At 43.4% G+C, this 23,372-nt stretch overlaps 1 protein-coding gene across 14 annotated transcripts in view; it reads right to left on the reverse strand.

Annotated features, from left to right (window-relative positions):
- Cfap61 (cilia and flagella associated protein 61) overlaps nt 1–23,372 on the reverse strand; it is a 229,134-nt gene that overhangs the window by 191,294 nt on the left and 14,468 nt on the right. For 12 of the 14 annotated variants that reach the window (XR_782193.3, XR_782192.3, XM_010634190.3 and 9 more), the window contains exons 3-7: nt 20,163–20,313; nt 16,512–16,588; nt 15,817–15,884; nt 15,486–15,612; nt 886–1,018 (exon numbers count right to left, since the gene is read on the reverse strand). Coding sequence is in view for 12 of the 14 variants with exons in the window: in XM_010634190.3 (XP_010632492.2) it covers nt 886–1,018; nt 15,486–15,612; nt 15,817–15,884; nt 16,512–16,588; nt 20,163–20,313 (556 nt within the window). In the remaining 2 variants the exon portion in view is untranslated. Of the gene's footprint in view, nt 1–885; nt 1,019–13,399; nt 13,517–15,485; nt 15,613–15,816; nt 15,885–16,511; nt 16,589–20,162; nt 20,314–23,372 lie in introns of those variants that run through there. The other 2 variants (XM_010634198.3, XM_010634196.3) reach the window with 2 other exon arrangements.

Here is a 23,372-nt window from a genome sequence, read left to right on the forward strand (position 1 = left end):
AAAAAAAAAAAAAATCCCACCAAAATAATAATAATAAAGAAAAAAAAAAGACACTGAATATGAAGCCCTAGTGGTACAATTGTTTAACGTGTGGTACTTATAGAAAAGACACTGACTATGATATAAACATCATGTACTGAGAACTTGTATGAATAAAATAAATAAGTAAACAAACCTGTCCTCCTTTAAAATAAAGAGAGACACTGAAGAGACAGGGAACCTAAGTACGACAATGACCTGGACTTACTTTGGCCACAAATGACATCATTAGGCCTATGCATAAAATCTGAATAAGGTCTTCCAGTGAGATGGTGGGACCATAAGAGATCACTGCTCAACTGTGATCACTTTATTCATTTAGAATTAAACAGGATGATGTCTATGACTTCCTCTCAAATGGTTCTCCTATTAATTAGAGCACTCCTATTCCAAATAAATTAGGGAGAACAAGAGAATGGCAAAACAAACAAGGTAGAACGTGAACATCTAGAGAATCTAGTTACTTCTAAATTTTCTAGAAGTATGAAATTGTATCAATACAAAAAGTTTTTAAAAAATCACTTTCAAGTCAAACAAAATCCATTTGCCAACAGAATGATGGTTTGGGACCTCTGATCCCTGACCTCTTGGGATCCTCAGAAACCTACCTAACTGCCCCTAGAGGATCTCTCCTGTCCCCCTACCGCTAGGAATTCAGCAAAACCTGCTGGGCAGCCTGAGCATCTGGAGCAACCCAGACAATGAACCCTAAAGCCCAAACCTCTGGGTGGGATGGGGGTGGCCTGGGGACAAGGACAGAGGAGGCAGCTCTAGACACTCCACAGAGTCAGGAGCCAGCGAGCTGGTTCCCCTCACCCATCGCATCCCGGGGGATCAGTCACCAACCTCGCACACAACAGCATGGTTCTCTTCGTCTTGGGCCTCTATCAGCTCAGCCAGGAAGTACTCGCCATATGTATCCTTCAGAATGGTGTCATGGTGCATAAATATCGGCATGAGGTCATCATGGTCTTCCACCCTGTCGACAGAAAGCCTGCAGCTCAAAACTCATTCTTTCCTTCTCTCTGTCACTGGTCAAAGAGCCAGGGACAGCAGTACTCTCCTGCCATCAGCTGGCACTGAAATGGGAGAAATGACTTTGGGATTACAGTGACAGGATTGGGTTTTGGGGAAGACCTACCTATGAGGGGGACTTGAACGCAGACACTGAGTGGAGGAAAGGCACAAGAGCAAAATCCAAATTTGGCAGCAGTTGTTCCAGTACAGGGGACACAGCAGCACATTTGTAGGGGGTGTGCAGGGCAGCAGTAGTCATGAGACAAAGGACAAGAAGTGGGGCCATCAGATCCCAATGTGCCCCAAGGACCACTGCTTCTGTGATGCCCCAGATCCCCTTCCCCACCCTACAATGCCTGAAGCTGCTGGCTCCGTTAGGTCCCTCCAGGAGCACACTTAGTATTGAGGGCTAAGAAGCACCATTGTGAAGGCTCCCGACGCTGCCCTATGCACCTGTCAGATGCTGGCCCATGCTCTCTTAACTCAAGACATCACTGCACTTTTTGCACAGGGGGTCACAAAGCACTGCTCACCATCCTGAGGATGCCACCTCACCTTCCATGTTCAGGATGCTTACAGTGACCTTGATGATTGGTGTGGGGAGCGTCAAGAACCAGGTGTAGTGCTGCATGTGATACTGGCTCTTGAACTCCATTTTTTTCATATTTAATATTTCTTCCTTCATTGTGGTACATTCTTGAGTAAATTTAGTGTTCCTTGATACCTGTCTAGGATGTTCTTACACTACTTTCCTGCTGCTTCACTTGTAAAAATGTTCCAGGTCTGTATTACTTTTTCCTAGTACATCTGATTTGGCTGCTGATCTTTATTCTACCTCCTTTGTATTTCATTACTCTGCTATTTCTTTTCTGTTTTTGCGTGTGGCACTAGAGATCAAACCCAGGGTCTTCACACTGACTTACACCCCAGTCCCTTTTTATTTTCATTTATTTTTTATTTTTTGAGATAGGGTCTAAGTCCCTGAATTGCCCAGGCTGAGCTGGAACTTGTGATCCGCCTGCCTCAGCCTCCCAGAGCTGGGATCACAGGTGTGCACCCCCAAGTGGGCCTGGCTATTCCTTGGCCATCTTAATTGTCCCATTTTATCACCTACTATGTTCTTTGAGGCTAATAGCAGCTCTATTGAGTGATTCGCGTGTGTACAAAGCTCAGAGCTTCATGCAGATCATCTCTTGCGGCTGTTTGCCCAGGGGCATTGCTGTCTTACTACTCAGGTGGAAGAAAGCAGCCCAAGGTGGAGGATGAATGCTTTGTCCTAGATGACAGAAACAGCCAGCAGCAGAGCCAGGACAGACCTCAGGTTGCAGACTTCAGCTCTTCACACATACACACAGCACACAGCTGACAATGCACTTTGAATTCATGTGCCTTTTGGACTCTTCTGAAAGCCAGTAGCAGAAAGCAAGAACTGATACATGTTGGCTCTCAGACCCAAGGTCAACACTCAGCCTGTTCTGTCCCAATCTCTCCAGTCCTTGCTGGGATAACCCTAATTCTGCTACTGCCCAACTCCCCAAATCTAAATGCTTTCTACCAAGACCTCATGCTGTCTGGATGCTCTGAGGACAGCACTGTCACCAATGATCACATAGGCTCATGCTTCTCATAAGAACAGTGAGCACTGAAATGGAAGAAATATACACCTATACACCTGAAACCCCAGCTCTCTGCTCTATACAACCTCAGAGCCTGGGGGAGAGCTGGCCACAGTCCAGAGTACAAAAGGAAGATCACACATGGAAGAGACCACAAGATGACCAACTGTGACCCCCAAGTATTTCACACGTCTAAGGCCTAGATTCCAGCCCCAGCCTCGAGGGGCGGTTTCATTCAAATGCTTAAAACATTAACCTGCAGTGAGTGCCCCCCCCCATATCATAGCCATGTACTAAAGACTCTGAGAAGCACTGTACTAAAGAGTATTTAAGCTTTTTATAGTTTTCTCAAACACTGGCCTATGGGAGCCTGATCTACACTTGGCAGGAGGAGGAAATGCAGGTGAGGTCCCCGTGCTGAGGACATCCTCCTTATTCTTACCCACTTTGTAGTCAACACTCTCCGGGAGGAGAGACGGCAGGGGTGCCTGTCCAGACAATATAGATTTTTGTGTTTGTTTACTGTTGCCCTGACTCTGACCTGATTGCCAGTGACAGCCTCATTCTGTCAAGTGGGGCATGAGTGGGGTTCTAGGTGTGGGGCTCACAAAGGAAGCCTTCAGGATGTATCTCTATTTCAGGAGTGGTCCTTGGCTGCTTGCCCACGAGCATTATGTGCATGTGATTACTTTGAGAATTGTTGTCCTCTACAAGCCCGCTCGAGGAACAAGGTTCCAGAGCGCGAACTGGGAGGGTAAGGTACGGAATCATCAGGCAGACTCCCAGGCGGTTTCTGGAACGCTTCCGCTTTATTCAGGAAATGCACAGGCTTATATAGGGAACCGTGGGGGAGGAGCATGGGAGGAACATTGAACGTTTGGCGACATGTTATTGGCCAGACATGGCGGAGTGATTTTTCTTGGGCGAGGCAAAGGAGTCATGGACTAAGGGCGGAGGTGTAGCCTGTAGCCTGTTGGACCCAGCATCTACCACTTAGGTCAGTTAGCTCAGGAGACAGGAGTGCGGCGCACCTGGTCCAACCAGGCTTGAACTTCTCCCACAGAGAATGACCTGTGATCATTACGAAAAATACACCAGAGCCTCAATGGATGTTCTCTGGAAAAAGATCAGAGCAAAACCAATACAGCATGGAGGCCATAGCCCAAGCTGGGGAACCAACTGCTTGGGTCTCTGTCCTGCCTCTCTGCTGTGACTCTGGGCACAACGCCTGACCTCTCTGGCCACTATTCTCACATTTGTCATGAAAACATAAGTGTGAAGCTGAGCACATGTGTGAGCGATATTCACTCTAGCATAACCATCACTAAGGGAGGAAGGGCCTCTAAGTACACTCAGAGCATCCTCCTCACTGGACAGGTAGGTGAGAGATTTTTTCTGCAGCAGCCAGGGCACTGCCCTGACCTCTCACCACAGCTGTCACCAATGCCCATTCTGCCACAATCAGTAACCTTCCCTGCTGTCTTACTTGAAAATGTTGGCAAGGTGCACCCTCTAGAAGGGGCACAGAATCTTTTGCCTCCATCTTCCCACCCTTATTAACAACAGTGGCATGACGTGATCAGTTACTGTCCTTAAAGGGGGGGGGCTCGCCATTTTTCCCCTTTTTCATTTCAATTTCTTTTTTTGGTTTTTCTTTTTTTGAGACAGGGTCTCACTATGTAGTTGAGAATGATCTGGAACTCACTATGTAGCCCAGGCTGGTCTCAAACACAGCAATCCTCCAGCCTCAGCCTACCAAGTGCTGAGATTACAGGTGTGTGCCACCATGCCTGGCTTCGTTTCCATTTCCGTCTAATTCTCTGACTCTCTGTCTATTCAACATTCACCCCCACCCACACTCTCAGGAACTCTTCCTCCCAGCCTGTCTTCCCAGAAGCCAAGGTATAACAAAAATATACAGTGAATGTTTAATTTTTTAAAACTTATTATAGTAAAAGACACATTGCTATTAATCCCTGTCAAAATAACAAAAGATTCCTCCTTGCTTTGAACATACTTATGCCGTCATTTTTGCCACATTCTGAAGTAGTACTGGAAGTTCTCTTACATGAGTGGCCAGGGCTGCTGTCAAGTGCCATCCAATGGAAAGGCAAGCTCATAAAAACATGACACTGTGTCGTTATCCATCTTATTTACCTGCTTTGGCATCATGTAACTGCTGGCTCTTTCTTCAAAGTCAACATGGCCATGAAAGGTAAACATTTTGAATCAATTCAGGACACTGAGGCAGCCACAACTAAAGATACTCAGGAAAGTGGCCTTCCAGAACTGCTTCAGAAAGTTTTAAGAATGATGGGATAAGTGTGTTAGGAGCCAGAGGAAAGATTTTAAGGGAGATTCATGGCACTGTGTCTTTTATTGTGATAAAGTTTTAAATTTCAACATTCAACTATATTTTTCACACCTGTATTGTCCAGTTCTAGTGCTAAATTTTTATGGCTGAGGGGTAGCATCTTTCTGACCAGGGACTATGTCTTTTGGGGACACGAAAGAGTTCTGTAGCAGTTCTATGACATGCAGTACAGCAGTGACAACCACCCAAGACTGGACCGGACCTTGTGCCCAGTCCTCATCAAGGGCTCAGAGACACTGACCACACAGAACGGGAGGGGTGTTACCACTTAGTCCAAGAGGGGACTTCCAGACATCTGAACCACAGACCCATGCTCAGAATTCCAGCTTTACCAACTCAGAAATCAGCCAGGTTCCTTTAACTTTAAGCCTTGGGGAAAAAGGGACAAGGCAAAGAATGGAAACAAAGGTTTTGTGAACAAGGAAGGAAAGAGGGGTTGAAGCGGGGGAGGGATGGGAAAAAAGAACCAAGATATACCATGTACAGGTACAAATTTCCTATGATGAATATTATCATTATGTGTATCTAAAATGTACCAATAAATTTTTTTTAAAAAACTTAGTCTTGGTCTCTCCTCCCCAAAGAGTAGAACAAGGAAAACTGCACATATGACCTGATGATAGAAACAATGCACTTGGGGCCACCCTGGGCAAAGAAACCCTTGGCAAGTCACCCCCTCCCTGGGAACCCTCAGAATCTTTGCTGACCAACCCACTTCCCAAATAACCTGCAAAAAGAGCTGCTGCTAATAGGAAGTGGGTTTTCTCTATAAAAAGAGCCCTCCATGACTGCCCACCAACAGATTGTAGAAGAGAATAGCTAACAAGTCTGATTTTGGACATTTAAAAAATATAAAAGTTGCACCAATGCTCATTAGCAGGCATAATTATTTTAGATAGCAGTAAAGCAATTCAACATCTCAGTCCCTTTCAATGGATCAAGACAGCACACTCAGAGAAGAACCCCATATTCAACCGTGTGCCATGGGTACAGTTTTATTTACATGATGGACAGGAAAATATTACTCTATGGATATAAAAATCAGAACTAAGGTTCAAAGAGACTCAAGGCCCCATACCCCTTAAAAAAGTTATCTATGATCAGACCTCAGTACTCATTGTTCTAGGAAAAATAAGAGGTAAACATCAAATCTTGGTATTCCGAAGTCTCTCCCACAAGCCCTCTCTAAAACGGAGAGGGACTGGGTCTGTCAAACACATTCCTTGGGGTAATCGATAATTTATGATCTTGCATCAGCCCAAGTGCTAATGATAAAGTATGACATCAGCCTCCAATTCTCAAATGGCACATGACAAAGTCCAGCCCCACAGACACAAAATACCACAGCTGCGAAACTGCTTATGCAGCAAAGCATCTCAACACAGGCGCTCCGAGGCAGGGAGCCCACATGCCAGGAATTGCAGTGTCATGGATAGACTGCCACCTACATGCTGCAAAGTATTCCACAGGGACAACTGTGTGGGCATTACAGGCTCTTAGCACCAAGTACAATGACAATAGCACAGCTCCCTTATGTCTTCCATGCAGAATGTGGCCTGGAGGGATGGTTGAGTGTTTGTCAAGGAATCAGTTACAAGACATTTTATTTTAACTTGTTTGGAGGAAACCAAAGGTCCATCCTATAAAGAATGACCACTTTTTTTGTCCCCAGGTGTGTGCAACAGACTCTGAAAAGTGGGCCAGATGAAAACAGAGTTGAATCTAAGCCTTAAAATCAACAGCCACTGCAGAACACCTCACTTTCTCCAAACCCAGGATGTGACCAAGCTAAGGATGGCCTTGGTGGCTCCCACTGCCTTCCTTTCACTCTGGCAGCATTTTCCACCCCAGAGAGAATATGCATATCTGTAGCTCAACTTTAAAATGTATCACTGGGAACGGAACTCTGCTGTCACTTTAAATGCCACCAACATATTTCATCAAATGTGTGTGTGTATAATTTAAGAAAGAACTGGGGGAAAAAAAGAACTGAAGGAGAAAATTTCATAGAAAAGCCAATTTAGTGGTAGTGCGAAAGAGTGAGATGCGTTCTGGTCACGCCTACCTCTGCCATGAACACTGTCTCAATATGGGCAAGAGAACCCACAGTGAGCACCAGCTCAGTGTTTCTTTTCATTCGCATATGGAAGACAAAGCGCCTTCTGTTTCCAAGATCACTTGTGACCTCTAGTGGTTTTCCTTAGGAAAATGAGATCCCTCATCTCTGAACTTGTATTTATTCCATCTGGGAACTTTAGGATGGGTTTTGGAGCCATTCAAGCTTTCAATCCTTGGAAAATGTTATGACTGGAAAGTCATGGATGATTTTAAGCTGACTTCAGAGCACACGTGAGGCCACATAAAGGCCTCACGGTCCGTACCCCAGAATCCAACCTGAGAATCACTGCATACACCACTCCAGGTGGATCACATACCACACTCCATTTGCTGGGTCCCTTTCGAGGCCGCAGGAAGATCACGGGTGAAATGCTGCAATTGTTCTATTTGTTTTTTTAATGCCTTAGGATATTCCTAACTTAAACACTGAAATATTCACTCTTATGAGATTGCTGTAAAGTTAGATTGAAGTGGGTTTCTAAAGCATGAGACATCAAATGTTTCATAAAAAAAATTATCCTTAAGAAGTAAAAAATCATTATTTAAAAAACACCAATATTATGCTTTAAGTAACTAATTTATCTTTTTTATTTTTAAATTTTTATTAAGATCTTTTAAAATTAATACATGATAATTATATATATTTATGGGGTACAATGTGATAATTTGATATATGAAAATGATGTATAATGATCAAATCAGGGTAATTAGCATTTTCATTTCCTTGAATATCATTGCTTTGGGAGCCTCTGAATTATTCTCTTCTAGTAAAGAATCAATTTTTGTTTCATATATCTTTAAAAAGCAATAATATTGAGGCAATATGGTTAACCATTGTTATCCACACACAAAAAAAAAATCAGTATTCCATAAAAGAAAATTTTAGTTATTTTACACCATTGTCTGACAGTGTATAATCTTTTCCTTGGCTGAGTCTTCCTCTGCCCCCACAGGACTTGAAAGATAGGTTTTCCCCCAGAAGAACCAAGCAAATAGTTTCTAAATCTGCAGATACTGAAAATCCACCACCAATGATTAAGCCCACAGTAGATTGTTAAAGGTGTATCCAGAAGCAGTTATGCTTTATTTCAGACATAATGAAAAACACAGAAGAGTAACTTCATTAATGACTGTCTAAATTGAGGGGCAGATTACAGCATAATTTTCCACATGGCTAAATCAAAGAAATGCGACAGGGGATTATGGTGTTAATTCACTTGTTCTGAATATGTTACTAGTTAAATGGCGGAAGGATAATTACATCCCAAACCCTTCACTGGTTTAGTATGTGAAGAATGGTGTTCTTCACTATTAATTATCAGAACAAGTAACTACTGATGAAACAGATGCCAAAAAATAAAATATGGGGGAGGAAGGAGGTACCTAACAGGTACATTTCCATGCCCACACGCCATTCTGAAATGCCCTTGTCATCCAGCATTGTTAAGGAAGGACAGAGGTGTATAAGTGAATTTCTATCTCCACAAGCACCCCAAAATTTTAATCAGAACATTTCTGGTAAAGGGGCTTTCAGTGTGTTACATCTACACCTTCTGCAGGCAAAGGCGCTGGCTGTCATAATGTCACAGTTTCCACCTGAATTCACTACCATGCTCGTATCTTTTTATAAATGTTCTTTCCTCATCCCCAAGTTCTCACTTTTTTCTGTGTATTGGGACCATAACCCTGCTGTGATCTGCTTCTCTCCGATTTTCTCTGGGCTGGGCAGGTGAAACATTCAGCCATCAGAGGTTATACAAGTAAGACCTCTGGCTGAGGAAGCAGCAGGTGCATTTCAGGCTCCGTAAGTCATGAGCACTGGAAGGTCATAGTCCCATTAAGTTTTCAAGCCAGAAGGAAAAGGAAAGCAGAAAGGAAGGATGGGGTGGGAGGAAGCAGGGAGGAGAAAAGCAAATTAGGGCCATCAGTTGCCGTATGCCAGTTACCAGAACCAGGCACAGGGCTAGCATGTTTTATACTTCACTCCTGTGACCTACATCATGAATGGCAAGTGGGGTGTCAATGAGTAAACTAACAAAAATATCACCTTACTAAAAAGTGAAAGAAATGAATCATTTTCACATGGGCTGCTTCTTTACAGTGTCACTGTCATAACAACTGCTATGGTTTACATCTGGGAGGTGACTGGATTATGGTCACCACAGCTGGCTTGGTTTTGGGAGGCGGAGCCTGGTCAGAAGAGTCAGTCACTGGAGGTGTGCTTGGAAGGGTCTCCCCCCTCCCTGGTTCCTCCCTTCTCTCTCTGCTTCGGCCACCATAAGGTGTGCAGTTCTCCTTCACCAGACCCTTCCACCATGCCTTCCTGCCTTGGAGCCAGCCAATGAAGGACTAAAAACATGAACCAAAATAAATCTCTCCTCCTTCCAGTTGCAACTGTTGGGTATTCTGTCCCAATGATAGGAAGGTGACTAACATGAGTTTCTATTACAATAATGTCTTGCTGAGTATCTATATTGAAAGTATTTAAGCCTTAACATTTCTCAAGAAAATAATTCCCTACATCTGAAATGGGTATATGGCCTAAAAGTTAAGAAAATACCTTTGGAAATTGTGCAACTGTTCTCACAGTAACTAACTCTTCCAGCTGGGTCCACCCTTAAAGAATAGGCTATGCTGGGCATGGTGGCACACACCTGTAATCCCAACACTTGGAAAGCTGAGTCAGGAGGATAGCCGAAAGTTCAAGGCCAGCCTAGGCTACATAGTGAGTTTAGGACCAGTCTGAACTATATAGTGAGACCTTGTCTCAAAACGAAACAATGTACTTACATCTATGTTGCAGACATATTTAATCATCCATCAGAAATCAGAAATTTCTAAATTAGAAGTTATCTTTAAATTCAAACATTTTATTCACTTTAAATGGATCCTATAAAGTGGCAGACAAACCCACACATATTCAAATATTCAGATAAATGCCATTTAAAATAACAAAATACTGATTATTAATAATTGAAAATACTCAGAATTACTAAAGAATTAAGAAAAACTCCACTGGCTGCAATATAAAGTGAAATGAGACTGTTGGATAATTTAGTAGCATTTATTTTCAAATCTTAGCTTTTGTCAATATCTTGGATATTTCTTACCCAGAAATTCCACTTCTAAGTATCAAAAAAAAAAAATCATGAGTACTTGATATATTATAAAGCTGTGTGTATTATTTGTTGTTTTAAAAAGCTGCAAACAACTTAAATTTCCATAAACAAGGAGTAACTAAATTAAGAACTAAATGAATTACATTAGAGTCATCTGATGGCCAGGCCATTGAGTCATTAAAAAGAATACAATTCATCTATGAAGACAATGAGCTGCCTGCTAAGTGAAAAACACAATTAACAGGAGACAAAATCACAGCATTGTGCGTACACGTACCGTACATAGAGAGAGAGAGAGAGAACACACATCCACGTGTATGCGTCTCTATATACATACATAGTGAGTCAGCTTTCAGCATCCCTGTTAAGACTGATTCCAGGACCCTCTACAAACAACAAAATCTGACACTGGTTGAGTCTCCTATGTAAAATGGCATAATATTTACACTTAGCCTACTCACCCTCTTACTTACAACACCCAATACTTATACCCAGTACTTACACACTCTAATTTACTTACAACACTCAGTACAATGTACACATTATGTAAAGAGTTGTTATACTATATTATTTAAAGAATATGAGAAAAACAATTCTGTACGTGTTCAGTACAAATGCAACTCTTCCCAAGTATTTTTGATCTGTGGTTAGTTCATCCCACAGACACAGAACCTGTGGACATCCAGGCTGACAGTCACTGAATTGGTATGGCTAGTTACTTGCTCACATAGATAGAATGGGTGAGTAATTCTTACTGTTCAATGTTTTGTGATTTAAGAAGATAATTCACTGCCAGGTTTGGTGGCACACAACTATAATCCTAGCACTGGGAAGGCTGAGACAGGAGGATTGCTTCAAGTTTGAGGCCAGCCAGGGCTACATAATGAGTTCAAAGTCAGCCTGAACTACAAACTAAGAACTTACCCTCTCCAAAAAATGTTTAAAAGAATCTAATTTATTTTACTAATGAACCCATCTCCCAAAATAAATAGTAAATGGCAGGGGGGAAAGAGATTTTAAAATGAAATTAAAGTAAAAGTTTAATAACCACTGGACTACTTACAGACCCTAAGTAATTAATTCATGCAGATTTCTCACGATAAAAGACTGCCTGCTTGTGAATACTTTTAAAATAAAGCCTTTCGACAATGTACTTTCCTGAAGGGCAGAGGGCATGTCTGCCTCCACTACACTGATAAAAGAAACTTCATAAATCAGGACAAAGGCTTAAAAAGGTGTGAGGAAGTAAATTAAAAATGTTCTTTCGCTCACAAAATTCATTTCCTTCAGAATGCCTTTGGCTTGCATTAGAGTTTGCATGGTGATCAAAGCGTTTTGTAAGGAGAGTATTATAATCTATTTAGCTGTTGATAAAAAGAAAGTAAAGAAAAATCGTTTTCTAAGAGGAACTGTGTAATTAGGTAGATAATTTACATCTGAAGTTACTGTACTCCTTGATATCTGAGGCTCACACTGTCTGGCTCTCCAAATGCAAATGCACCCTTCTACACGGACAGTAAAGATGGAATCATGTTACACTGTTTGCACAGCGCTGAACATTCACAGGTGACTTTCATGTTACTTTCTCTGCTTTTTTCACTGCCAAGTGTCCAAAGAGCAGTGACTCTTCCTGCCTTCACACTTATTTTATTCAGTCCACCACTGTTTGACCTGCACAGACCAACCAGGCATGAGAAGCCCAGAGCCCTGCTCAAGGGGCCACGGGAAGGTCATTGATCCCTGAGTAGACAAGGCTGGCACAGAGGAGCCCAAGGATTAAGCCTGAGAGGAAACTGAGGCCCAGGTCCTGGGGGAGGCAGAGTTTCACTTAGGTCAGAAGCATCCAGGCAGCTGCCACGCTCCTCCTCTCACCCACAGCTCATCTGAATTTTCTTTAATAGACATAGAAGCACTCAGGTTCTCTATTTCTTCCTAAGTAAGTTTTGGCAGTTTTGTTGCGCCAGGAGTTGGTGGATTTTATCTAACTTTTTGGGCTTAACTCATGTAGAAGTATTCGTAATATCCTTTACTATTCCTCTATGGTCTGGGCAATCTGTGGTGACAACACCTTCCATTCCTCTTTTTATTGGTTAGTTGGCACAATCAATTTTATCTCATCTGCAGCTTTTTAAATTGCCAAATCTAATGTCTTCTTTTCATACTCCAGTTTGATTTCCCTGTGTCTTTTTTCTATTTTCAGCCTTTAACATCTCTCATATTCCTTCTCCTCCAGCTTTCTGTCTCATTACTCATAGCTCCCTATCCTCTCTTAAAACTCTGCCCTGATCTCTGGCTTGTTCACTTTTAAATCCCTCCCAACCCCCAAGAAGATAATCTTCATTTTTATTACCTCCCCACTGACCTATAAACTGACAACTCATGAATGTGTATTTTTAAACCAGCTTTTATCTCAATTTCTATTTCCTATTCTCCTGTCACTTGAAATCTGTCATTTCTTTCAGCTGATGAAATCATCATTCCCCTAAAACTTGAAAATCTTAAATCACCAGTAATTCATTCTCATCTTTCAACCTGTCAGTTAAACTGGTAGCCACACGCACTTTCCCTCCAAAGAGTCTCTCTGCATCTATCCACCTGCTCGGGTCCTTTCTCCACCTGCACTTCTGGGACCTGTTACTGCCCAGGCCAGCATAATCTCCAGACCAGATTCCTCCATGCCCCTCCTTCATAAGCCGCTGGCCACAAGAAATCCAGGATGGCCTTGCAAACACACAGTGGAGCCATGGCTTCCAGTTCTGCCTCTGTACCCAGCAGCAGGAAGGGCAGCCATACCTGCCTGCTAATGGTCACGCCAGGGCCTCTGCTGCCACATTTTCACCTCTTCTCTCCCCTGTCTGATTCATCCTTCCATACCAAATTCAAAGCTACTTCTTCTGCAAACCCTTTTTCTCAAGTATCTTCTTCATTGAAGTATAACAACATGTAAGAAAGTACACAGACCTCACGAGTAGTTTGATGACATGGACAGCTGCACACATCCCATCAAGACACAGAATGCCCCATTACCTCAGAGTTCCCTCTCATCTCTCGGGCACTTGTTTCCTTCTCCCACAGGTACCACTGATCTGACTGCTGTCTCCACAGATTACTCTCACCTGTTGCATCCATCATCCTTGTGAGATCGATAATGCATGGTTTTGTTTCCATGTCTGCCTTCTTCCGTTCAGTATAAATGTTCTGAGATAGAGTCGTGTTATTTCTGTGTAAGTAGATAGGTCATTCTGTTGAATGCAGAGTGACCAGTTTGTTAGTAGAAACAACATTTATTCACAGATGGGCACTGTTATGCTTTAAAAACAAACTGTCCTTCAGACAGAGGGCTTGATTCCTAACACAGCAATGTTCAGAGGTGGGGCCTAGAGGGATTACTGGATCAGAAGGGCACTAACTTCATCAGTAGATTAATCCTTTGATGAGTTCATAGCTGCATGGGCAATGAGGAAGTGGGGCTAGCTGGAGAAGGCAGATCACCAGAGACTTGTCTTTGAAGAGGATTTCTTTTCTGGAGCTCTTTCCCTGTCTCTCTGCTTCCTGGATGCCAGCAGGTGAGAAGCTTTCCTCTGCCAGACCCTTCCACCATGTTTTTGCTTTGGAGCCTGCTAACCATGGACTGAAACTTTTGAAACCATCAGGCAAAATAAACCTTTCCTCCTCCAAATTGGGAAATTATCTTTGTCAGATATTTTGTCACAGAAAGGTGACTAATACAGACACTTATAAGGTTTTTATGGAAAGAGGTTGTGATGAGGCTGTTTTCATCTCTCTCAGTCCTTCCCTCTTCTAAACTACAGAGCATTACAGTTTATCTCCTTCCCCACTTAAGCCTTGTTGTGACATATATATTTTTGTTCTTAGACACTTAAATTTGGTAGAAAAGGCACTAAGTGTTAGACTTTCTTTAGCTCACTGATCACCCCCACAGTCCCATGCTTACACCCCTGACAGAGAGGAACCTGAGCCCTACAGCTGCCAGTTAGCCCAGCCAGGGAGATTGGAATCTAGATCTATCTGATGTCACCACCCTAAACTCTTAACAACTGTAATACTAAATGCCTGGTAAATAGTAGGCTCTCACTTTTAAAAGTGTAAATTAATACTTTTCTAAAGAAATTCAGCACTCATCAAATATGGCCATGGCTGATCCAAGACAACAGTTTAATCTTGACCAATAAGTAAGCAACCATCCTTGTGATTTTACAATGCATGGTTTCAAAGCATCTATTATATTTTTCTCAAGGTTCTATGAGTTGGAGCCCACTTGAGGCCTCCCACTGGGGCTGCATTCAGATGTCACCTGGGCTGGACATCCACCACAGCTCACCCTCCAAGCCAGCAGTCAATACTGGGGCTGCTGACTCCTAAAGCACTCAGTGACATGTGGTCATCTCAGGGCGGTCTGACCAGAGTGAGCATCCCAGGAGGACCAGCAGAAGTTTCCCAGCTTTGCAAACCCCAGAGCATCCCTTCCACCAAGCTCTGGTGGTCAATGCAGCCACAATCTGCATGGATTCACACAGGGGGATAGCACACCCCGCCACTGATGCGAGGAGTGGCACTTTCACACACAGGGGAGCTTGTGGGGTGGGGGAGGGTGAGGCTACCCCAAGACTGCTGCAAGTGGGGGGACGTGCAGGTACTGACAACAAAGACCTTTAGCTTGGAAAACTCCTTTTTGGGGTCAGCCTCCTCATTCACTATCAGGATGTAGGTAGATTTTTCTGGAAAAAAGTCTTTTTAAAATTTGTTTTATTTGAAAGTTTCTCCACTTGGTGTGAGACCTAGGATTGCCATGTTCTCAGAACCCCCTAGCAGTAAATATGTAACTTTACAGCCACACGAAACCAAGTAAGAATGTTCAGACAGTCCTGCATATTATGTTTGCAAGGGGGACACGAAGCTTCTCCAAGTGAGCCAAAACATAGGAAAGGGAAGGTAAAGACTTGTTTTCACCAGTGGGGACTGATCCCAGGGCCTCTGCACTGAGCTACATCCCCAGCCTTTGTTTTACTTTATTTCTAATTTTGAGACAGGGTCTCACCAAGATGTTAAGTTGCCCAGGCTGGGCTAGGACTTGTGATCTTTCTGCCTCAGCCTCCCAGAGTTGGCAATTACAGTACATGCCACCTCTTGTAAAGATGGGCCCATGAAGCTAGATCATATCAGTTGCTCCTTTGACCATACCTGGCTCTGCGAATGTGTAGCTGAGGGTAGTGGCTGTGCCTGTGACACACATACACTGTGAAGTCCTCATTGTACATCAGACACGGCACGCTCCCCACTTCGTCAAAAACAGTGACCAGAGTCGAGCCTAAGCCACAAGAAGAGAGTGATATGTCCTCATTTCATCAAGGAATGACTTCAAGGCCTCAAACAAGATGCAGTCTCCATTCTAAATGCTGTTGAGTGGTTATAAACAAGTGCGTGCAGGGACGCTTGGGACTTGGAGGCCAACCTTCTTCCCATCCCAAGAGCCCCTGTCCAGGATCAGGGACAGGAGGTGGCAGGTACTTACCTAGGCTCATGTAGGATGGCACTATGAGAAAGATGAAGTGCAGCTCTGGCACTGCCTTAAATACAGTCCTAGGGCAAGGAGAGAGAGAGGGGCGGGTGTGATAACAAAGCCATCTCAGCAGCCCACACCTCAAGGAGACAAATGCCACTGCTGAGGAAACCAGGTGTCCAGAAATCCACAAGGGCTCCAAGGCAGCTTCTTGTTCTCTTCTCCCCGTGGACTCCAAAAGGTCCCTTCCTGTTTGCACCATGGAGGTGGGGAGAATAAAGGGTGTGGGTCTAGGCAGCACACCAGATTTCTGCTGATATTAACCTCTGACCCAGCATCTGGACCGTCTGGTGTGATATTACTAAGTAACTTGAAAGCTGACCCCTGCCCCAAGGTCTGTGCAGGCTATCGGTAACCCATGGTCATGATGCGGTGGCCCTGCTGATCACCTTTCCGGGTGCCCTCCAGTCCAGTGAATTTCTGCAGCGTGTCTGGTAATAAACCAGCTGTGGAGAAGGATGCACAGTGGATTCTAGTAACTCTCTTATTTTGTTTTGGAATCATCACTGCTATTTAAGTGAAAGCTTTTGTACACCCCTGAACTATAGCAGACGAAACACCCTAAAGAATTTCATGGCAATTAAAAAATATTTCAAAACTGTCCACATGGAGGCCTCTGTGGTGTCTGCCAGGCCTCGAGCACTCACCGAATAATCTCTTTGCAGCAGCCAACAGAATACTCGTCCACGGCGACAAACAGGTGCAAGAACAGTGTATTCAGAGGCTGCAGGGAAAAAGGAGACTGGCTAAAGGCTGGATTGGCTTTCAGGTTGGGTCAGAGGAAGAGGGTGGGAAGCCACAGACACAGATCTGCCTGGCACTGGGGGATGACATTTCATGTCTATGTGCCGAGATACCAGGTGGCTTTGGAGCCCTGTCACCATCTCCTTCACTGCCTCCTGTGCTCCTGGCTCAGAATTATTCAAGGGAACAGGGGCTATAAATGGGTCCATAGTGCTGACCCTTCCTCCTACCCCAGTGGATGGCTGTGGCCAATAAAAGCCTGCGGAGTGGTGGTATCCATTATTAGCTCCCAGTCCAGTCTTCAGGGGTGCCTGTGCCAAGCAAGACAATCACCTTCCCTGGGGCTACCGGGGCAACAGCTGCCACTCTGTTCACAGGACATGACAGGGAGAAGCTCTGCTGAAACGGAAGGAGGGGAAGCAGATGTTTCGGGCAGAATCCAAAGGCTTGCTTTGTTCAACATTCCGGGAGACAGAATCAAATATTACTCCTGGGACCCAGAAAACCTGAGAGCTAAAAACTAAGGGTAGTAAGATTCTACTATGACTTTTGGGCTTGATATTCAAGTTTTTAAACTGCTTCATCCTCTATCATTTGAAGATCATTTCACCCGCCTGAATAATGAGTAGTCATTCTATCCAGACACACATCGGTCACCTGTGTTTATGAGCAAATCTTTCAATAGCAGAAATGGTGCAAATGGGAAGCCACTGACTGGCAAGAGTGGGACAGCAGAAGCTGTGTGTGTCTATGTGTATGTGTGTGTACACATATGTACATGCATGTGTGTTTATTTCCTGAATACTGTTGTCCCTTGGCATGGTGGGGACTGATTCCCAGATTTCTGAAGATCTCACTGTTTGTACACAACCTACACACCCTCCAGATTACGTATAATCCTAATCCAACACAATGCTACCTAAGCAGTTGTTAGATTGTGTTGTTTAGACAAGGAAAAACGTTTGTGCATGTTCAGCTCAGATGCAATTTTTAAAACTATTTTACATCTGAAAGTGGTTGAATTCAGGGACCTGGGACAAAGAAAGAACCTAGAGACACAGAGGCAGCTGTGTTTTCCAGGTGGCCTTGGGTTACCATCACATATCCGTGTGCCTCGTCCACTCCACCTGGATAGTATGGCTTAGCTGCACTTAGAAGGAACTATAATGGGCATAGTATGGCAAGAGGAGAATCAAAAATTCCAAAAGGCCAACAGCAAAAATCCCCAAGGCCAGATAACAAAAACAACAGCTGAAGCACTTTCTGTATATTAACCAAATAATCCCACAACAACCTTCCCCACACCTGCTTTACATTCTGAATAGGACTGGTCTTGGGAGCACATAGTGATTACATGCTTGTTTCCCAAATTCTCCTTTCCAGCAAAAATACTATAATTAAGATGGGTATGTTAAAGCATGCCTATAAGCCTACCACTCTGGGAGGCTGAGATAGGAGGATCAAAAGTTAATTAAAGATTTACTCTTTAAATAGATTTAGGATAAAAATCATTAATTCTATCCCCTGGGATAGAAAATACATTAAAACTTAAGTCTCTATTATGGCTTGTGTCTAGATGTCCTCTCAAAGCCTCATGTGGTCATAGGTGGGACTCTTAGAGGTGAATGAATCAAGGGTGTGTGATTACTAAATTAGTCCACTGATTGGTTTGGCATAGTTCTGGGAATGGATAATGGGAAGGCCCTCCCTGGGTGTGAGTGCTAGAGCGGGTAGTCCAGACAGAATATAAAGGACAGAAAAAGGGGTGCTGTGCTCACTTGTCACTTGCTGCTTCACTACCTCACTGCTTGCTGCTTGCTGCCTTCTGCCTGCCAAGAACTTTCTCCTTTGCAATGAATTTCTGCCATGTCACCCTGCCTTGGAGCCAGCCAACTATGGACTGAAACCCCTATAAAGTGTGAGCTAAGTAAACCTTTCCTCCTTTAACTTTGGGTGTTGGATATTTTACTCAGCAACAAGAAAATTAACCAACATAGGCTCTGTAGCAGTGCTTTCTAACAGAAAAATAACATAAGGAAAAAATGAAAGCCATAAATGCAATTTTAAATTGTCTAGTAGATACATTAAAGGATAAGTTTAATTCTTTTAAATATATTGTTTAAACTAATATATTCAAATTACCACTTTAACAAGTAATCAACTTAAAATTAACAAGATATATTCTACCTTTCTTTACTACTAAGTACTTGAAATTCAGTGTATATTACATATTTATAACCTATCTCAACCTAAACTAACTAATTTCAAGTCTTCAATGGCTACCCGTGACTGTTGGCTACTCTCCTGGACAGACAAACTCCACACTGGATAGGAAGAGTTTAAAAAGTAACAATTGTAAGAGAACAAGAAAACACAAAAGAAAAAAAAAGAGTTGTAATTTATTAATTTTCAAATGGTAAAATTATGACCCAAATATAAATAATCAACACAAATCAGAAATTTACTTAACTCATCAATTAATGAAGCAACTAATGAGACAATAAAATAGAGTCCTTACACTTTCAGGGAGTTTGATGAGGAAACGTAAGAATAGGACTGTGACCTTACAGACAAAATGATTAATGTAAAAGTCACAGATAGAACCTTTGAGATTAGCACTTTCACCAGACAGGAAATGAATTATTTACCTCTTAGATGAATAAAAGTCTACAAGTTAGTTGCCATTTCTACAGAACTGTAAAATAGCTCAGTCAATCAAAGGTGCATACCCTGGACAGAAAGAATCCTTCTGGTCCACTTCTGAGTTTGGCATCATTTTTTTTTGGCAGTGCTAACTGAGGCTACAGCATGGCAAGAGTAGAAGAGGTACAATGACCAGGCCAGATTCCTCCCACTTGAATTAAAAGTAAACCCTTGGCTCAAAGGTACATGTACATGCGCATGTGGGTAAGGGAACCTGACCCCTCAGCATTTCCTCTTTTCTGACATCAGGGATTGAGAGGCATGCATGCTGGTGGGTGACTGAAAGTCTAGGGCTTTCTGTGGGATCTCCAGCTCTGCAGCAGGGAATGTCCCCATCGGGATGCCTCAGGGAAAGCCTGGACCTGGGGCTGGGCAGCCATGCCAAACTCCTGGAAATACTTCTCAATCCCGTCATGGGCCCTCAGCTAAAAGACATCAAATAAGCCACAGTCCATGACAGCATTTTGAAAATCATAGTGTGACTTAAGTGTTACACTCTGCTGTCATCATTACAAGGGTCAGTGTTCGGGAGATGGGGCCGTTGAAGCAGGTCAAAGATGTCAGGCATGATACACAGAGCAATATGAGCTTTCAAAGCATATGTGCAAAACTTCTGCTGACCAGGAGCAGGAGCAGGGCCTTGGCAGCAGCTGGCAACCCTGTCCTGGGTCCTCTGGCCTCTGAGCTCTGCTCTCCATTTCTCCCCACCAGCTTACTCGGTTTCAACCATGATGATGTCATCACTTGTGAGTTTGCACTTCTCAGACCAAAAACTGAGATGGTAGCCTTGCTAACTCAGACCTGCCCTTCTGCACACACGCCAGACACCCACTATGTATGTGACCCCTTACCGTGCAAGTGATGTCACCTTCTAGATCCCGGAACACTGACCCCCAGGCCTCTGGTGCAGCCACGTTCCAGTTGGGATAGTCCAAGAAGGTGGCATGGGCCATGATCTCCTCCTTGTCATTGCACAGGGTAATAGCCAGGTTTGCTTTTTCTCTGTAGAAAGTTAAAATTGCACACATGAATGAAGATGACCCAAAGTGAGATGAGCCCAGGGCATTTCCTTCCACCTCAGGCTTCTCAGGAGCTTCCTCAGCTACCACAGGAAGTCTATCATTTCTGAAAGAAGAGAGCAACGTTGCAGCAATTTTGAGGGCAGGTCCTTCTGGACAATTGGAGCTACTGACTTTGTTTTTGCAGTAGTGGGCAGAATGAACCCAGAGCCAAATATACTTCAAGGCCTCTGCCACTGTGTTATAACTCCAGCCCCTAAATTTATACTGAAAATTACATTTCACTAAAAGGGTGTTATATTTACGTTACAAACACTCTTTCCTTTGAGATTGGCTAGAAATTATAACTGCAGTTTTCCTACTGTCTCCACATTGACAATACCACAGTTGTCCTACATCTGTACAGTTAAGGTGGCCAACTGCCCTTCTTTTCTCAGGACCCAGGATATGCCAGGACATAGGACTTCCAGTGGGCGAACACTGTCAGAATTCTGGGCAAACTGGGATAATCTGGTCAGCTAAGCACAGTGGCAAAGCTAAGCGTTTTGCTGCATCTCAGGTGTTCTTAAGCAATTTTCTAAACCCTGAGTCCCTGGGCTGATCATATGCAGTCTAAACATGTGAGGGTCACCTGATCCTGATGCAGAAACAGGGACTTGGAGGGGTCCTGCTGAAGCCAAAGTTTAATCAAGCCCAAGATGCAAAATCAGCCTTCCTAATCCCAAACGAACTGTCCTGACAACCCTACCCTAGCACCAGCCTGTCTCAGAGTATATCAAGATGGCAGGAGTTGTGACTTACAGCCAGCACCTAGGTTAGGACACTATTAACTACTTGTATATAAATTAAAGGGCAATTTTCACTGTTTCAGCTGAAGAAAATCTTAAACTGGAGGGAAAAAAGATGTCAACATTCATTCAAAAGAGGGAATTTCTTTATTGAAGGAAACAGGAGAGAAGGCAGCAGGCAATGTTAGGAGGCGTGTGGGGTCAGTAGGATGAATAGAAAGCTACATATGCTTTCTAGTTATGTTTTTACTGCAAAAAGAGTAATTGTCCATGCAGACAAAATGAGAAGCTATGAGGGACTTCCGGGAAGATGCTGGAGTGGTAAGCAGCAGAGAAACAGCCTCTCCAAGATTTGGGGTCCAGACACTGGAATACAGCAAAGTGAGGAACAGAAGGACGGAAGTGGGTTCCTGGGACCCAGAAAGGATCTGAAGTGGTAACTGGAGCCCACCGGGAAAGTAAAGAGAAAGACTTCAATGAAAAACGAGGAGTGGCCCCAGCCGCCATCGCTCCAGTGCAGGGAGGTAGCCTGGGCCCCAATCCACCTTGGGAAGGAGAGCCATGCCTTCTCCCGCCCCAGCCGCCATCGCTCCAGCACAGGGAGGTAGCTGTGCAGGTGCCCCTGAACCCCCATAACTCCCCTTACCCCTCCCAACTCTCAGACCTCCTGACTGTGCCAGTCTTTGGACCCACTTTGCAGAGGCAGAGGTGGTCATCAAGGGTATTTTTCTGAGTTCCCAACTGTGAACATCTTTAAAGAAAGGGCGTGGGAAACCTGTAATAGAACGGCGAGGAATTCAGCCATTCAGAAGGTTGGAGAATTCAATCTGGGCCTTACAGGCCAAGGTCAGTATGCATCATGGGGTTCAGCCATCAACTAACTGAGACCAGGGGTCTTGCATCCTCACTCTGTCTGAGCCATTAAATGGTAAATACACTATATTAAAATTCTGATCACTGCAGACATGTTCTGGACTGCTTCTTGATTTCAATTTAATTCAAATGGTTTAAGGGTGATAGACTAGTGACTACCACAGGTGGTCACTTTCCAAGTTGTGCTTGATCTTAATGTGTTGCTGATTGTATCAGTTGGGATAAAGCACTGCAGTTGATTTGATGAGCTGTTTTCTCTGATGTTATGAAGATGAGAATGTCTGTGGGTCATTAGAAACCCAGAAGCTAGGGCGCAACTATATCAGGAAGATTTGGGTGATAACCCAGAGACTAAACCAAGGACAGCCGGACAACAAAAATAAAAATGAGAAAACACTTAAGCAAGACACAAAGACACACTTCCAGTTCACCAATGGCAAGCAGTAAGGCAAATGAGGATGAAAAGGCCGATAGTGAACCACCAGGACACCCTGAACTCAACGCACAGGAAGTAACCAAACAGATCAATCAGGCTCTAGAAAAATTCAAAACAGAAATAGTTTCCCAGATAACCACAGAGATAGTGAGCAAAATGGAAGTCGCGATTTGAGACTCTAGAGCAGAAATTGACAAAAAAATAGATGAGCTCAGGACCACAACTGAAGCCATGAAGGCCCAGCATAAGAAAGAAATGGAAAAAATAAATGCCCAACATGGGAAAGAAATGGAATCCATAAAACAGATTCAAACAGACACCCAGGAGATTAAACACTCCATTGAAAGTGTACACAACAGAATAAAAGAATGCGAAGATAGACTCTCAGATATGGAAGACAAGATTGCAATCAGTGACCATGAAAAGAGAGGTCTCTTAAAAACAGTAGGGGATCATGAGAAATCGATCCAACAACTCCTAGACGATGCAAAAAAGAATAACAAAAGACTCATAGGAATCCATGAAGTAGCAGGAGAAAATACAAATGACTTAAAAAAGCTGTTTGCAGAATTAATGACAGAAAACTTCCCAAACAGAGGGGAAGAATTTGACCTTCAGATAACTGAGGCATATAGGACCCCAAACTAGCCACAATCAAAAAAAATCTACACCTAGACATATAATAATCAAGATCCCAGAAACCCAACAGAAGAACAAAATACTACAAGCAGTAAGAGAAAAGAAACAAATCACATGCAAAGGAAAGCCCATCAGAATCACAGCAGACTTTTCAACACAAACCCTTAGAGCAAGGAGAGCTTGGAATGAGATATTTCAAGTACTAAAAGAGAACAACCTCCAACCTAGACTGATGTATCCTGCAAAACTCTCTTTCAAAATGGAGGGGGAAATAAGACACTTCCACGACAAAGAACACCTGAGAAA

The sequence above is a fragment of the Fukomys damarensis genome, unplaced genomic scaffold, assembly GCF_012274545.1.
Source record: "Fukomys damarensis isolate Sample0158 unplaced genomic scaffold, DMR_v1.0_HiC HiC_scaffold_7, whole genome shotgun sequence".
Taxonomy (NCBI): domain Eukaryota; kingdom Metazoa; phylum Chordata; class Mammalia; order Rodentia; family Bathyergidae; genus Fukomys; species Fukomys damarensis.